Raw genomic sequence first — 17,787 nt, 5'->3', positions numbered from 1 at the left:
CTGAAGCATTAAACTTGGGGGAATATATTACTTTTAGCTTGAACTTCCGTCCAAAAAAAAAGTCAGTTTTCTGCACTTCAAGCTAATAATGTTTTATTAAAGCTACTAATCTGTAACTCTGTAGCTAATTTTTAATTTCATTATATAATTTTCTCATTCATAACCCGGGGCAATTTTTGCATATCAAGCTAGATATTACAAAGAAACTTGTCTACCAAATGCAGACTCAGCCTTAAATTAATCAATTCCATTTAGCTTTGTGATAAGTCCACTCTTGGTTAAAGAATATATCCTTGTGTGTATATATATATATATATATATATATATAGTTTTTTACTATTAACTATAGAATAGATAAACTATTTCTATTAATGAAGGAGCAGATAAGCTAAAGTTATAAGCCCAGTGTTGTCTGGCCTTGAATTGTGCAACACAATTCTAGTGCAAAACGTATTCTGATATAAAATATATTTTACTAATTTATTTTCTGTAAATGATTTTATCCTGTCCAAAGACAGAGGGGTAAGACAGAAATAAAGACACAGACCTACTAGAGAATGGACTTGAGGATATGGGGAGGGGGAAGGGTGAGCTGTGACAAAGCGAGAGAGAGGCATGGACATATATACACTACCAAACGTGAGGTAGATAGCTAGTGGGAAGCAGCCGCATAGCACAGGGAGATCAGCTCGGTGCTTAGTGACCACCTAGAGGGGTGGGATACGGAGGGTGGGAGGGAGACGCAAGAGGGAGGAGATATGGGGATATAAGTATACGTATAGCTGATTCACTTTGTTATACAGCAGAAACTAACACAACATTGTAAAGCAATCATACTCCAATAAAGATGTTAAAAAAAATTGCCTTAAGTTAATGTAAAGTAACTTTTGTCCTAGGCAAATGCTGAAAATCAACGTGCTTATTGAACAAATATTATATGCAAGTCACTGTACATGGAAAGTATCCTCTAAGGTGGCCTCCAACAATCCCCACTCCAGAAGTCATCCCCTTGTGTGATCCTCCCCTTTGAGTGTGGGATGAACCTAGTCTCTTACTTTAAATGAATAGGATACAGCAAAAGTGATAAGATGTCACTTCTGATATTAGGTTACCAAAAGGATACGGCTTCCATCTTGGATGTTTTCTCCTGTTCTCTGGTTCAGTTGCTCTGAAGGAAGCCAACTTCCATGTTATAAGCTGTCCTATGGAGAGGTCCACGTGGCAAGAAACTGAGGTATGCCAGTGGCCAATGGCCGGAGGAATTGAGGCCGCTGTGAGTGAGCTTAGAAGTGGATCTTCCCCCAGTCGAGCCTCCATATGAGACGGCAGCTCTGGCCGAGAGCCAGATGGCAACCTCATGAGAGACCTTGGCCCAGGCACAGAGCAAAGCCCTCCCAGATTCCTGATAGATAAAATGATGAGATAATAAGCGTGTATTGTTTTAAGCTGCTTTGGGTGGAATTTGTTATGAAGGAAAAGGTAACTAGAATCTGGATTCCAATGATTTTCAATGGAAAATAGGATAAAGAAACATGAAGAAACAATCCAAACAAATCTGTTGCATATTCTTCCATGAGAAAGAAGAAAACACTTTATTTCAGTAAAATTAATACCCTAATAGATATTTTTTAAATGTACCAGACTATTTAAATATAACTATTATGAAAAATGCAATTGAACATGCATGCCAAAACATAGATGTAATCATGTTGCTGCTCTCCTTAAAAAGGAAGTCCACTCCAAGCTTTAATATGGCCTAAAATGCCCTGGTATGTTATGGTCCCTGCTGGATTTATCCCTAGCCAATCCTTCCATCATGTTCCATGCACCATGTCCCTACCACCCCCAGAGCACAGCCCTAGCCCTTCCCCAACACTGTCTTTTTACAATACCCCATTCCAAGTTAAAAATAACAACAATGATAATAATAGCAAAGGAACTACAAACAGTCTAGGAACAAATACAAGAACAAAGAGGGGGTAAACAATTAGGAAATTAATCACTGATGGAGAATATACACCTGAAAAATATATGACCTCTAAGAGAGGTAGAAGTAAAAAGAATAAGTCCGTAATATGATAAAGAATACCAGGCTAAACCAAATTGTCAGCACAGATACACCAGACTCTCTAGTGGCTAGACATATTCCCAGTAAAATCAGGAACAAAACAAGGATAAATGGAAATATCTGTTGAACAGAAGAAACAGGCCTTTCTAAAACCACCTTCCACGTGTTTGTCTCTTTGAGAACCTTCTCCTATTCAGGCATAGGACTTGGATGAAGCAAGTGAGGCCTCTAAAATGTAAAATTTAAGGATACACTCTCAAGGCTGGGAAAGTGCAGGGTCGGCAGCTGCATGACCCTGGCAGTGAGCGCCTCCTTAACTTCTGTGCCTTAAGAGTCTCCCTTGCCTCACACTAGGCCCAGTCCTACTCAAATTATCCCTCTTGCATCTTCCACTAGCTCTTTCCTCCTGACAAGCTCAAGCCTGCCATTTACAGCCAGCCAGCCCATCAAGAGAACTCTGGATTTCTTAGGAAGAAAGTAAATAGCAGCCCCTGTGGCCCACATGTTTCTGAGTGTTCCAACTTTTCTCATTAACTAAATCCTATTCCAGCTTCCCCAAATCTTCATTGCTATTTCCAAGGAAATCAACTTTATAAATTCCCCATACTCAATCTCCAAAGACCAGACTCTTTTATACACACAACATATGCGAGAAAGTTAAAAGTGGGGAAGTCAGTTTTTAGACATTTCTTATGATATATATATATAATTTTAAGGTCTCAGAGAACACCTTTGTCCTAACAATGTCGATTGTTTTCTCTAGTTCAAAAAACGTTAAGAGTAAAATGAGATAATGTATGTGGAAACTGAAAGTAAAACTATTATGTAAATGTCAACTATGATTCGTCACTATTTCCTTTTTATTGAAATGGGGCAATATTACAAGAGGAGAAGACTAGCTTTTTTTTTTTTTTTTTTGCTGTACGCAGGCCTCTCACTGTTGCGGCCTCTCCCGTTGCGGAGCACAGGCTCCGGACGCGCAGGCTCAGCGGCCATGGCTCACGGGCCCAGCCGCTCCGTGGCATGTGGGATCTTCCCAGACCGGGGCACGGACCCGTGTCCCCTGCATCGGCAGGCAGACCCTCAACCACTGTGCCACCAGGGAAGCCCAAGACTAGCGATTTTTGAAGTAATATGAAAACTTAGTACATAGAGCTTTGGTAAAGCTGAATGAATAGTGCTGCAATAACTTTAAATCTACAGAAGACATCGCCCTAAGGCCTAAATCCAGGTGTTATCTTTCTATGTGTTTACAGAAATAAAAACCGACAGTAAAACAGTCCATTTTAATGTGTTCCATAATGTTTTCTTCTTTGAGAGGCAAGTTCTTGCCGATGAACATGTTCTGAGGATTGTCATACTTAAGCCTTCATCTATGTAATCCTTTTACAGATAAATCCATCTCAAAATGAGGCAATTTTACTGAAACTAAGCTATTTGCATAGTGTCAAGGTAGGCCTACGACACACATGAATAATCTAATTTACAGTCAAGAGTATAAGATATTTAAAAATACAACAGCCTCAAATTGTTAAAGAGAATCAGATATCTCTATCTTATCAATAAATTTCTGCCTAAAATATCACTTAGTTTTAGAAAGTATTCCTAAGTCTGATCATGATCAACATCTATGGAGTAACCTTTCTAAAATTGTGACGAGTAGGCTAGTGGTTATACTACTCACCTAACTGCATCATTGGTCTCTGAAACAGCTTTCAGGTACTCCTTCAAATAAAAATAATTAAAGCAGTATTTCCGAATCTTATAGCCTCGCCATCGCCTCTGAATCTATTGAATTAAATAAAAAGATGAAATATGCCAGTGAACATTTTTAGTGAAAACATTAGTAATTCTTCAAAATCAAGGTAATGATGATGACTCCTATCAAATAAAGTCTTAGGCTTTTCCACTAATATAACAGTTGCAAATATAGGTTGTACTCATAGATTTATTATAAAATATTATAAAGACAAAAACATACTCTAGGTTACTATAATTTTTTATAATATTTATCATTGTTTTACAAATACTAAATGTGAAATTAACTATTGAAAGATCAAAAATTTGCTTTACCAATTCCTAACTCTTCTGCTTCCTGACCAAACAAATTTTTTGTTTTTCATAACCAACGGGCTTGAAGATTGTATTTCATCTCATTGAAATCAATGTTTTTAATGGACTTTTTTTTTTTTGGCCACACCATGCGGCTTACAGGATCTTAGTTCCCTGACCAGGAATTGAACCCAGGGCCGTGGCAGAGAAACCACCGAGTCCTAACCACTGGACTGCTAAGGAACTCCCTTTAATGGGCTTTTTAAATTCAGTGCTATCAAAATCTTTAAACAAAATGTTGTCTTGTACCTTCACCATGACATTTTAATACTTCTTTAATAATAACAGTAGGTAACATTTATTGAGCTCTTATTATGTGTGAGGCACTATTCTAAGGGTTTTGTTTGTATGTACGCATTTAATCATTAGAACATTTCTATGAGATATTTACAGATGAGAAAACTGCTGAAAAGAGAAGTTATTCAATTTTTCCGTAATTACTCAGCTATTAGTGATGGATTCAGGAATCAAATTAGGACTCAGGGGGCCCATTCTCTAAACCACTGCAATACAGAACTGTGAACTGCAATTTTCAATGAACAAATATTTCTGTTGAAAGTATCTTTTTTTCTTTTTTGAGAGGAGAGGAGTGTTGGTGTCTAAGTGTCTAAGTTAAGTGGGCTACTAGATGCCTTAAAAGCCCCAGTAATCATAAGAAGAATCAATCTCTTTAAGCTCTATTTTTGCTAATACAACCTCTATTAGAAAAACTCAAAACAAAAATTATAATGTATAGATCCTAATTTTGTGGAAAACCAAAAAAAACTCAACTTCTTTAAAGGAGTAGAAGAAGAAGAAATAGAAAAAATTGAAAAAAATGTTAACTTAGCCTTGTATAAAGACTTAACTTCATTCTCTAAAATTTTCCAGCAGTTTCCATATATTTATGAATTATTCACATACTATGAACGATTCTTTTTCTGGATATGAAGTCCTTCCAATGTTTTGCAAAGTTAGCTAGGCTAGGAACACACATCTTTAAAATTTATTTTTTCATAGGAAAAAGTAATTAATAAGAGAATGAGCCTCAGTCCGTTGGGTTTTATCCCAAAAGCCTATGATTTTTTTACTAAATATGCTGAGTTTAAAATTTTTATAACCTTGAATGCTGGATCTATAAGAATAAACAGGAAAAATATTTTACTTGAATTATGAGCCCTTATTTTTCTCTGTTGTAAAATATGGCCATTTAAAAGGTATTTTACAATCTGAAATATTAAATGTGAAGACTTTGAAGAAATGTTTCAGTCAACCTCCCAGTATGGGAATGACTAAAATAACTGAAGTTATGCAAAACCACTTATCTTACTGTTCTTATTATAAGAAAAATTAAATCAGAGAAATTAATTCTGCAAAGTAAAACTAAGTAGAATAACAAGCTAGTGTAACGATGTTATAGAATGTGTCTTTCTAAATATTTTCCAAATGATCTTAATTTAGAGCTTAGTTATTTAAATAAAGAAAAATTAATTTTTCTAAAGTTCTATACTCAGTTTAGAAACTACCTCCCTCTAATTTGACCAAAACTGTATTATGGCTGGCAAAGAGACAGGAGGAATTGATACAAAACCATTTTCCTAATGAAAAAGAATAACCAATTGTAATATGTATATATATATATATATATATATATAAATTATACATGTGAATAATGACTATTTTCCTGGCTTATTTAATTTAATCATTACAATATCATTCTGAAGTAGAGATTATTAGCCTTCTTTGATAAAAGAGGAAATTGACACTTAGAGAGCTTAAATAAATGCCTTGGGTCATATAGCTGGTTGGATGGCTTCACATGAATTTCAGCTTACTTTTATTGCATATATAGTATTAATTGTATTAAAGACAGGAACAGTTGTAAACAAAACTACTGATAGAAAATCCATCATTGGCAATAGAAGTGACTCAGGAAGCATGGGAAAATATTAGGATATCATACTGTTAAGGGATGGACTACCTATTACATGAAAACACCACTGAATTTTAAATAAAATTAGATTAAATGTGCCAGAAAACGTAAAACATGCATGCTGAAGTACTGAGAAGGAAAGATGGAGGATGGTGGTTTATGATTAGGTCATGGCAGAGTAGTGGAGATGCCCACTTGGAGAAAAGAAGTTGAAGGGGCAAACTCTGAAATTGGCTGAAAAATCTGTGCCAGTCGGAAGGGAACTAACAGAGGCCAATGGCATGGGCTCCTTCCCACTCCACACTGAGCAACTAAAGAAACAGCACTAACCACACCCTCAGAGTCCACCATTAAGCTCTCAGACAGTCTTCCAATGCACCAACTCCTTAAACATCTACCCCAAAGCATGCTACGATTCCTTTCCAAGACAAATCCTGGTATTCACAACTGGGTATTAAAGCTCATAACAGGTTATAGGATGGTTAAGATAACAAATTAAAACTCATCCACACTGAAGTATAATAATCAACGTTTCAATGCCTTTGTTAGAGGGGAGTGAGTGAAAACAGCTGGAAGAAGCTGGGCGTGTGAGTGGGTGAAGATGCCGCCATCCAGTGAAGTAAAGAATCTAAAATTTACTGAACTCCATGAATGTGCCGGGTATTAGGCTAACTGCTTTAATCCTCATGGTAACCTTGTGAAGAGGGCATGATCTCCATGTTAACAATGAAGAAACTGAGGTTAATAACTTGATTAAGGTCACAGCAATACCAGTAAAAGAGTAAATGACAGAGCCAGGACACAAACCCAGCTCTGTCTTATTCCAAAGCCCAGGCTTTTCCCACTAAAGCATCTGAGGGATGTACTGTATAAAGAGAAAGAGTGTGTGCAACGCTCTTTAATATAAAAGACACCATTTTCTTACATTATAGGGAGCCCAGTTTAACCAGCATCTAATTGATATAAGATACAAATAGCTGAGATTCTACCATACTTCCTGTTATAGGAACAAACGACATCTTAAATTTTGCCTATGTTTCCTGCTGATATCCCAGTACTAGTGAATAAACTTAATTTCTTTTTAAAACAAAGTACTTTCAAGAGGCAAAATGACTTTTGATAACAAAATGACTTTTTGATAACTTCAAGGTGAGTGGGTTACGACTTCCAAAAACGGGCTAGTATTCATGCCCTTCAAAGTAATTAGCAACTTTCAGAAGTGATTGGTATAAAACAATTATTGTCATTGATCAGCTCTGAATAGATAATTTTAAACAAAGTCATTGTGTGCTCAGCAGATTACAGCTTGTTAACGGGCAAGTTCTAAATGACCTCTTAAGCTAGTCAAATCAATGATGCATATTCCTCATTAAGTAACATCAAAATGTAAGTGGTCTTATAAATAATGTTTATTTTAAGCACTAAAATAAATGGCAAAACCTTGATATATCAAAAGCCATCTGTTCATAGAAAAGATTTTCTCTCCATTGGGTTTATTATTATTCCTCAAAATTCATAGTAATCTTAATGTTATCAAAAGAGAGAAAAAATGTTTTGGCACCTAAAATTAAAATTAAAACATGAAAGACAAATTCACTGATGATACCCTTCCCAGGACTAATGCTCTAAATGTATATGAGAGCATATAAATAGGACACATCATAATTATACTTTTACTTATTAGAATGTTCAACATTCTAGAAGACTATGCAGTGAGCACAGAAAGGTGGGTTTACTAAATTTTCAAAGATAGGGTGTTTAAAACTAGTAATATCACAGTTTTCATTCTCAATGCCACTACATTATCATGTCAAAAACATACCTATATATATGTTATATATGTTTTATATATATATATATGTTTATATGTTACTCTAGTGGTCCTCTTGTTATTATAGTCCTTTTTTTCCTTTAAGTGAGGATTTCTATCTGAACTAAAATGTCTTGAGGCACTAATTTCAAGTCAAATCATTTAAAATAACTGCAACAATAAAGGATTGGTTGAGACACCCATGAATACCATTGAGAAAGTACATGTGATTGATCAATAACATGGACAAGGTTTCCAGGGTAAAAGAAATTCTACCTTAAACAATTAATTACATCTGCAGTTCTTTAAAACTCTCTAAGTTTTAGATTATTACCATTTTTCATTCCTCACAGATCTTTGAAAATGAAAGGAAAAAGTCTGTTGGAACATATATTTCAAGAGAGATCTCCAAGATACTACACGTTAGCACTTCTTGAAATCTGCATTCATATGACATTGTTCCAGTTAGGATTCTAGATGTGTGAGATGACCCAAAGGAGGCTTTTCAAAGGAATTGCAAGGAATCAGTAATGCTTAGAGAGTTTACCTTTGTTAACTTCCAAAGTCTGTGCCAGATTATATATCCTCAGTAGGTTAACTTTATTGAAGACCAGTATATTCTAAGAGTTAATTTATAAAGGGAGAGATCCGCAGTTGAAAAACAGCAGTCCTAGTAACTATTTGGTGGGGCTTCTAAACTTTTAACAAAGTTAAAGTCCTCTTTTCTTTCTACTAATTTTTCAGGGTCCAAAACAGGTAGGGCGGAGGTTCAAATACAACCAAATTCAAATTTTTGGATCACAAAAATCTATGTGATCTGCACCTTATACTCCATACAGGAAAGAAATGACAGATTCTCTTTCATCGTTTGCTACATCCTGTACAAAAATCCATTTAAAATTGTAGCAAGAACGGTGTTTTACCTGAGGTTATGATAGATGACAAATCCGGATGCTAACAATAGCAATATGTGAAGACCACAGCTTAAACATTCATTTATAAGGTGACATTTTTCATCCTAAGCCCCATCCAATTCTGCCTACAAGGGGAAGCACGTGACACTGAATTGGGATGTCTCAATTTGGTTTTCAACGAATTATTACTAAATTTAGAATTCCCTGAGTGAAATGTACTACCAGTAAGAATGCTCATGAATTACCCGGGTCATGGGGTCAGGCAACCAAGAAAACCAGAGTGTAAGCAATAAAATTTCCCTAACAGCTCAGTCGAGGGTTCATGTAGTTGCTCTCATCCAGATTTCTGAAGAAAGGAGAAGACGACTAGAAGTAAAGGCAAGTCTATATGTGACCAGAAATAACACGAATGTGGGTACCAGACCTCTTGGGTTCAATTCCTAACACTGTCACTTACTAGCTATGTGACCTTGGGCAAGATACCTTTGTGCGATTCCATTTTCTCATCTTTCAAATTGGAATCATAATGATACCTACCTCAGAGAGTTGCTCATGTCAGACAATAGTTAAAATATTTAAAATACTTAGAATGGTGCCTGGAGAGTGGTAACTGCTATGCAATTGCTAACTGTTGTCATTATTATTTACCAATGTTCCTGACTTACCAAGATTTGGAGTTACGTGGTATTGCAATCTTGTTCTTGCATATATGCCTCAGAGACATATAGCTCTCACTGGCGGTTGGTTTGACTAAAGTATACTCAGGTATCTACCAGCTATATCCATTCACGCTTGGGTAGTAAATATGAGAATCTGGAACCATTCTATTGGGGAAATGGGGACCTCAAAGACACAGTTGAGGCTGAATGGACGTATCCCCAGAAATGGAAGAATTAGATATAAGACATGTGCCACTCCATACAATAGGCTTCATCCTGGATGCGGTCAGCCAGTAAACAAAAGCCATAAAGAAAAAAAAATCGTAAATGTCGAGAACCACGAATCCAAGTACTGGAGAAAAGGAACAAGTAAAAGACCTTAGGATGGATGAAATAATTCCACTAAACTGCACTTTTTTTTGCTACCTGTGGATATTTATAAATGGGCTTTCTACACATGAAGTAATTTTGCCTTTCGTCTTTATAGTATTAGAAAACCGATTCTCCAAGCCCTGTGTTTGGAGGGTCTGAAGTGACACCCAAGTGCTTACGTAGATGCTCAGTAGCATCAGAAATGGAGGGTCAGTTCTGCGCCAGGCTGTAAAAAGATACACAATCGTACACCTAGACGGAACAGGGAGAGAAAGAAGTTGAGTAGATGAATCAACTCATGACATTTGTATAAGATACTAAAAGCTGTTCAAAGAGTGAGAACTGAAAAAAAAGATTGGGGGGCCAAATTTAAACGAGATCCACAGAGCAGCAGCCAAGATGCTGGAGGAAAAGCAGAACCTTAACCTGGAGTAAATTCAAATTAAAGACCAAAAAGGCAATAATGTGTCGCACGGAGAAACGGGAGAAGTAGGGCCCCCGGAGCTAAGATAAAAATTTACTGAGCAATTTACTGCTGTATTAATTGACTGTCACGGCCTAGCTGCAAATCAGTCGCAGGGGTTTTGTACAGGCACACTGTGGGTTCTGACAGCAGCTGATATCATTGCAAGCCTCCTTCAAGCTTGTACCTGTTACAACATTTTGGCAACGTCACAAAGCTCATGAGGTCTTCCATTCACATATGAACTGCACTGACCAAATATTACCTTCCCATGTCCCGTTTATCCACACCACCTAGCCTAGTCGGGCACTCAAAAAAGCCTTAAAGATCTACCAGCAAAGGCTTAAATAATTTCCATGAAGGCCGCCAAGGGACCTAAACAAAGAATATTTAAAACAAACAACTTTTTTACTCCTTGTTTAAAAAAGCATGAGCCAACGTTCATTGATTTATTCAGGGACATTTATTTAACAACCTAGTATAAGCCAGGAACTGTAGATACAAAGACTAAGAAGATAGGATCTGGGCCCCAAGAGACTTACAGTATTTGGTGGGGGAGGGTGGACACAGGCATGTAAATTAGTAAGGATAATACATTGTTACAGGTTCTACAACAGAAGTATGTTGATGGTAAAGTAGGGACATTAAAAAAAGGAGAGTGATCAATTCTACATGGGTAGGGGGATGGTAAAATCTTTAGAGAAAAGGTGACCTTTTAAAAAATAAAGGCAGCAATCAAGATATGAATATCTATGACATTAAATAATCACATACATATAATTTGTTCTTCATTATAAAAAAGTGACATCTATTTAGGAATGGATTAGCTACAAATGAAAATTTTAAATTCCTTCTCTTTTCAGAAATGCTCCACTAGCCTCTTTGACAATTGAATATAACTTGTCATGCTAGTAGTCGATAGTCAAATACATAATTTGCAATTGAATCAGTCTATGAGGCAGGGTAAGACAAAAGTTTTTTATTTTCTACTGTATGATTTAGGTGCATATATAAAAATATATCTGCCTGAATATTACTGGCCATATAGATTTCTGGTAGTTACCTGTTACTCCTAGAAATTCTTCCACCTGTAAACTCACTGCCACCCACATTTTAATCACTTAAAGGGTAGCTCTTTTGAGCAAAGTTACTTCATAGCTTAAAAACTGAAAAGGTAGAGTTGTGGCTAGTAGACGTAAAACTTCAGCTGCTGGTATCAAGCTAGGGTTGTAATCTTCAGATGTGTATGTCGTGAAGGTATGTGGACCACACATTGGTCTCTTCAGCCTCTCATTCCCGCAAAGACAAATTTTCAGAGCACCATCTTGCAAAAAATCCACTTACAAATAGATTTGTCCAAGTCCATTACAAATAAGTTCAGTTCTAGTCATGTGATCACTCAATGCTAAAAATTAATCTTTGTTAGGTAATCACATCAGCCTCTGTGCTAGCTGATTCCTCATTACCAAGTTACCAAATTAACTCATCCAAACCTCTGAAGGAAGTCTTTGAACATCTTTGTAGAGAAGGGTTTCTATTATAAATTTCCAACAGTAGTATTTACATCTCCACAGAGCCTCACAAAAACTCCTGAGTGCCTTTAGTGGATCATTTCAACCTCTATGTAATGCTCAAGTCTTCCTTCCCTTTGCTTTAATGACCACTGCATTCCCACCTCTACTGTTCTCTCCTGGAATGTGTCAAATAAAAAGCAAATATGGGGCTTCCCTGGTGGCACAGCGGTTAAGAATCTGCCTGCCAATGCAGGGGACATGGGTTCCAGCCCTGGTCCAGGAAGATCCCACATGCCGCGGAGCAACTAAGCCCATGCGTTACAACTACTGAGCCTGCGCTCTAGAGCCCGCAAGCCACAACTACTGAGCCCGCGTGCCAGAGCTACTGAAGCCCGTGCTCCACTACAAGAGAAGCCACTGCAATGAGAAGCCCGCGCACTGCAACAAGGAGTAGCCCCCGCTCACCGCAACTAGAGAAAGCCCGCGCGCAGCAACAAAGACCCAATACAGCCATAAATAAATAAATAAATTTATTTAAAAAAAAAAAAAGGAAAGAAAACAAATCTGGACCTAGCAAGGAGAGACTTGATTTGAAAGAATTACTGCAAGAAAGAGGGGGTGAGTGATTCCTGCAGCGGTGGAGGTGGACTATTGCGATAAGGAGAATCTTTGACCATAAGATTTGCAAACATGGCGAAACTTAGGCAAAAGGAGTTTTCCTTTTAATAGGAAGGTGTGAACAAGGCTGGAAAGAACCTGATGTGGGGAAGTGGGATAAAAGGGTGGCATAATCATATAGGAGATCTGAGAATGCTTTACCCTGAAGCCCATCTCAGGAGGAGGTACTAAGGAGATGCCGTACGCTGGCTAAAGTTCAGGGACCTAGGGGAAGGAGAGAAGCTTAAGCACAGTTTGGTTAATAAACATGTTTTTTCCAGTTGACCAATGGAGACAAGCAGTTCAGCTAATCATTTGTGAGGTTAGAAAAATGGGAATTTGGGGGACTGTGTCTGGCCTTGTCATAGGTAAACAAGGGGCCATCCACAGCTAAGTCATATGGGGAAGGGTGGGTTTCTTTGCAGTAAGCTGTTTCCAAAACACAAAAGAGTTGGGGGGCGGGGAGGGGTTTAAACTTTGCTGTTTTCTAGGATCACAGGACTTAGGGAGAGTTCAACATTGTCCGCTGATTTTAAGCAAAGATGAGGTAACCCTGGGCAATACTACTAAGGTGTGACCGAGCAGGACCCTATGGGGCCTTCCCAGAACTGACCCACACCCCGCGACCTCCATCTGCCTCTTGTCTGTAGAGAAGTTTTAGCCTCCTAGGCCTTCCTCAAGTTCCAAAGAGTAAATTTAATCAGAGAAATGAGAAAATGCAGAAAGAAAGGAAAACAGTCAAGCAAGACAAAATAATAATAGTTTAGCCATTATACAAAGTTAAGGACCTTTAGTTCCTCCTCAAGGACTATAGATAATATTCTGAGCCGTATGCTTTGAGCTGTTTTGCAGATACTGAAACCACCACCAAGCAGAAGAAGTTAACTATATGTTGCCCGCAAGCACGGAGACCCCAGGCCGGTTGGAACCAGAAGGTTGATGATGTTGACTCCTGATGACCTCACCACCAACCAATCGGAAGAATGTTTACTAGCTGATCACACACCCCACAATGCCCCTCCCTCACCCTGTCTTTAAAAACCTTTCCCTGAAAGCCTTCAGGGAGTTCGGGCCTTTTAAGCACTAGCTACCAGAAACCCTTGCTTGGTGCCTGAAATAAATGCTCCACTCTCCTTCACCACAACCCGGTGTCAGTAGATTGGCTTTACTGTGTATGGGCAAGAGGACCCAAGTTTGGTTCTGTAACGTTAGGAAATGTAGCTTTTAGTATGATGTTAGAATAAGTCAAAAACACTGCTTTCTCAATGGCTTGGTTTGATATGAGTTTCTTAGATATGCCCAGTCAAGGTAAAAGGAATCTTAATGATTCAAGCCAGATCAGAATTCAATACAAAATTGGGGGCTAAATAATAAACAAGAAAATGCATTTTTCTAACCCTGACTCCTGTGCCTCTGTCTCCCTTGGTGACCTATGGTGATCTATGGGGACGTCTAAGCCTCCTGCCATCAACTGCTTTAGGTCCTGCGTCATCTATTGTTTTTTACTTTGCAGACGTATCTGACAAAGGGCATGCAGAAAAGAAAAAGAATCTAACACTGTTTTAGGCTCAGAGGTTAAGTCTTTGGCAGAGCTGTACAGAGAATCAGAATCTCCTCAATTCCCAGACTCACGCATTCCCGTTAAAAGAGGAAAGCCACATTATTTTCTTATATTACTGAATTTCTAAGAAAGGTAAATACAGACCAGTGCATCTGGAGTATCTGCCTCTGGAAAAGAAGCAAAAAAGATCTACTTCTTCCTCTTCTTTTTTCCCCTTACACTACAGAACCACCGAGAGGTGGACAGATACTAGAGATCTGCCCTGGGCTGGGCTCCAACACACTCACATCTGCATAGGAAGGTCCCTTCCCAAAGCAGTGTCAGTCAGCAAAATAATGTTAATTCAACTTGCCTTAGTTCAACACAGGACTTTCAGAAGGTATTTTACTATCTTTCTTCACCCAAAATAAAATCCGTTATTAGCAGAAGCAAGAATTAATAGATTAATGAGAGAGAATATAATAGGGTAACATTAAAACACAGGTTTTAAGGACGTTGATGAAATTCACTTAAGAAATTTCCCCATTTATAATAGCTTCACAATTAAGCTAAAATCATACTGTCTGATACAAAAGAAATTATACTTTTGTCGTGGCTCTTCCCCAAATCTCAGCAGAAACCGAGGAAGCCTCATAATCGCTAAATTCAGCTTCCTATTAGGCAAATAACACATAAAAGTGAACACAGAAATGATAGAAATAAAACTTCTAAGCTGGAAACTGACTTTATTACTGTGAAATCATATGAATAATTTCTAATTGATTTGTATTGGGCAGGAATCTTATATTCCAGAACCATGCTCATCTATTTATCACAATATTTTATATGACATATGGAAACTAATACATTGCTTCATTAATATTTACAGTCTTTCTCTACTCATGGCTCAGAGATATTTAACATTCTAAAACATAAGCATTGATAACTACATGTTTTACATTTTACTCTAATTTTTAACCCTGCCCAAACTATTTAGTACAACTAACTTTTTAACTATGTACTCTTTTCTCTCTTTACCATTAGCATATCAATCAAATTTGCATTATACTGGTTTGCTCATTTTATTAAAAGCGAATTCAGGGCACAATTGACTTTTCATTTGTTTAACAAGTGAAGAAATATTTACCCTGACAGCCATCGCATTGTAGAGATTCATCTTCATAGTGTAATACGCTAACTGTGAATCGAGAAAAAAAAAAGATGGCATATATTTTAGTTTTACACAAAGACAGTGCAGCCTATTTTTACATATAAAAGATAAGAATCTTTATACATAATACATAATAAGAGTTCTATGCTTAGAAAAATGAAATCAAACTTTGTATTGAAGAGATAGGCTTCCTAATACATAATGCAGGCTTAACCAGAAAAATCTATGGTAGTCAAACTAGGAGCTAATGGAGATATATGACCATAAAATGCTCTCCGCTGAGTTTGATAATCAATGGTGCTCTACTGAGAATAGAATAACAAAGCAGAAATATTCACAAGTGCTGGTGACACGTAGTATTGTATGATTTATTCACTGGGGTTCTTTTAGCCAAAACTCACAGAAACATAAAAGGAATTCATATTTCAAGACGTCTGGTTTAATGAAAAATTCAAAGAAATGCTGTCTTCAGTCGAAATCGTTCAAGGATATGGATGCAGTGATGGAGCAAAATTGTGCCTTCCAACCATCTGTACAAAATGTTATGTACTTAGCTGCCTCCTGAGTAATCCTTGGGAATTTTGTTTCATTTAATATTCATTTTAACACCATAAAATCATAAATACAATGATATCATGTTACAGCAAATCCCCTGACATAATGAAGACTTCCTAAAGACTTGGTTTCTTTCTAATAGAGACACATTTGTCTTTTAATGCACGAATCTCTGTGACAGTAAATAATCATTTAGCAACATAGCTTATTTCAATGAAAATATTGCTTTAAATAAAACTTCCACATCTGCTCTTTCAATTAAAAAGACACAATTAACATAATTCATGACAGTACAATAAACATTGAAATACATATTTTTTCCACACAAAATACACCTTTATCCATTTTATTCAGTCAACACTCATCAGACTAATCTAAACTTGAACTTAGGTAATAGGTGTTATGTTTCAGCAAAAATCAGAGATAAGTGCCTTAGCCTTTTATATAGGGGTTTTCTTCCTCCCTGCAACAAACAGGAATTCATATAAAAGGGTTTCACTGTAATTAGCATTGTTTGAATTGCCTGATCTGATCCACAGCAAATTGTCTGTGGAGAGCAGCAGGGCTAGATTAGTTATCAACAGTCTGAGCAGTTAGTAAACAGTTGGTTGCAATATGTTATTTACAAATGAACACAATGATGTTACTTCATTTTAAATTCTCTTTCTTCGTTATGGAAAGCAAGGCATAATTCTTGGTGTTTGAGGTCAACTTAAAATATTTACTTAGAGTATTTCTTCAAGGCAAATATCACCATTAAATATTTTTACACAGAAGAAACATATTGGAAATTATATATTCGAGAAAGTTGGGTTCAGAAAAAGATATTGTTTCTTATCTTTTTTCATATTGCTGTTCAGTCAGCAGCAGTGAGCATTAGCGAGCTTTCAAGCCACAGACCTGAGTTCAGGTCCTGACGTTGCTCTTACCAGCTGTGCGGCTTGAACAAGTTACTTGAAGTCTCCCAGTCTTGACTTCTAGCCTTACAAAATGGGACATCACATACTCCATGGAGTTCTTGTGAAGAATAAAATGAGATCAGGTATTTAAGGTGCTTGGGACATAGCTGATGGTCATTAGGAAAGGGATTATCACTGTTACGCATTTTGCGGCTAAAAGTATGTGATTTAACTATAAGTAAAATTCCAAACGCTATAAGAGGTTAAATTTTATTCTGAACAAAGAAGAGATATAGGTTTGAGCCTAAGAATTTTGAATTTTATAGTTAAAAGGTGGGAAAGCACTTTGATTCCAGGTTATCATTCTCATGTGAAGCACAGACAGATGTTACATTGACTCTCAATTCTATAGCCCAGATCTGAAAGTACCACAAAAACATCTGAGAAAACATTGTATGATCCACTTATATGAGGTACCTGGATTAGTCAAATTCACAGAGACAAAAAGTAGAATAGTAGTTACCAGGCACTGGGGGAAAAGGAGGAGCTAGTGTTTAGTGGGTACAGAGTTTCCCTTTAAGATGATGGAAAAGTTTTGGAGATTGTTAGTGGTGATACTCGCATAACAATGTACTTAATGTCACTGAACAGTACAGTTAAAAATAGTCAAAATGATCAATTTTGTGCTATATATATTTTACCACAATTTTTAAAACCACTAAAAAATAATTTGTGAATGTGAATCATGCATTTCCATAAGCTATCTATGAGACACATTAGATACTTTGAGATTTTGTAAAATACTGTCTCTATATTTCTATTCTGAGCAATGATGATTATTTGTTATACTAATATTTGTTCTTTTGGTTACATGAGTAGTTAAATTATAATTCATACTAAAACCCTTGTTCTTAATATTATTTTCCAGGATTCTGTCCTAAAAGTTTTCTTTTTTCTTCCATTCCATGGAGTTGCATAAGCAAATATATCACAGCTACTAAATATTGATAACATATCCAAGAATGACAGACGATAGTAATTCATCAGCAGAGAAAAATCCCCAAATTTTCCTTACTATATATTAATTTCCTATTTTATCATTAAGGTACCAAGTCTATGTTAAAGAGGAAGACTAAAGATC

The 17,787-nt window shown here is 36.8% G+C and overlaps 1 protein-coding gene across 3 annotated transcripts in view; it reads right to left on the bottom strand.

Annotated features, from left to right (window-relative positions):
- Positions 1-17,787, bottom strand: part of SPATA17 (spermatogenesis associated 17) — a 204,592-nt gene that overhangs the window by 149,431 nt on the left and 37,374 nt on the right. For all 3 annotated transcript variants that reach the window (XM_079934838.1, XM_079934837.1, XM_079934839.1), the window contains 2 exons: positions 15,169-15,219; positions 3,753-3,856 (listed from right to left, as the gene is read on the bottom strand). In XM_079934838.1, the coding sequence (XP_079790964.1) occupies positions 3,753-3,856; positions 15,169-15,219 (155 nt within the window). The remainder of the gene's footprint in view (positions 1-3,752; positions 3,857-15,168; positions 15,220-17,787) is intronic.

The sequence above is a fragment of the Stenella coeruleoalba genome (genome assembly GCF_951394435.1).
Source record: "Stenella coeruleoalba genome assembly, chromosome: 1".
Lineage (NCBI taxonomy): Eukaryota > Metazoa > Chordata > Mammalia > Artiodactyla > Delphinidae > Stenella > Stenella coeruleoalba.
The sequence above is the reverse complement of the archived record's forward strand: the minus strand, read 5'-3'. Positions and strand labels throughout refer to the sequence as shown.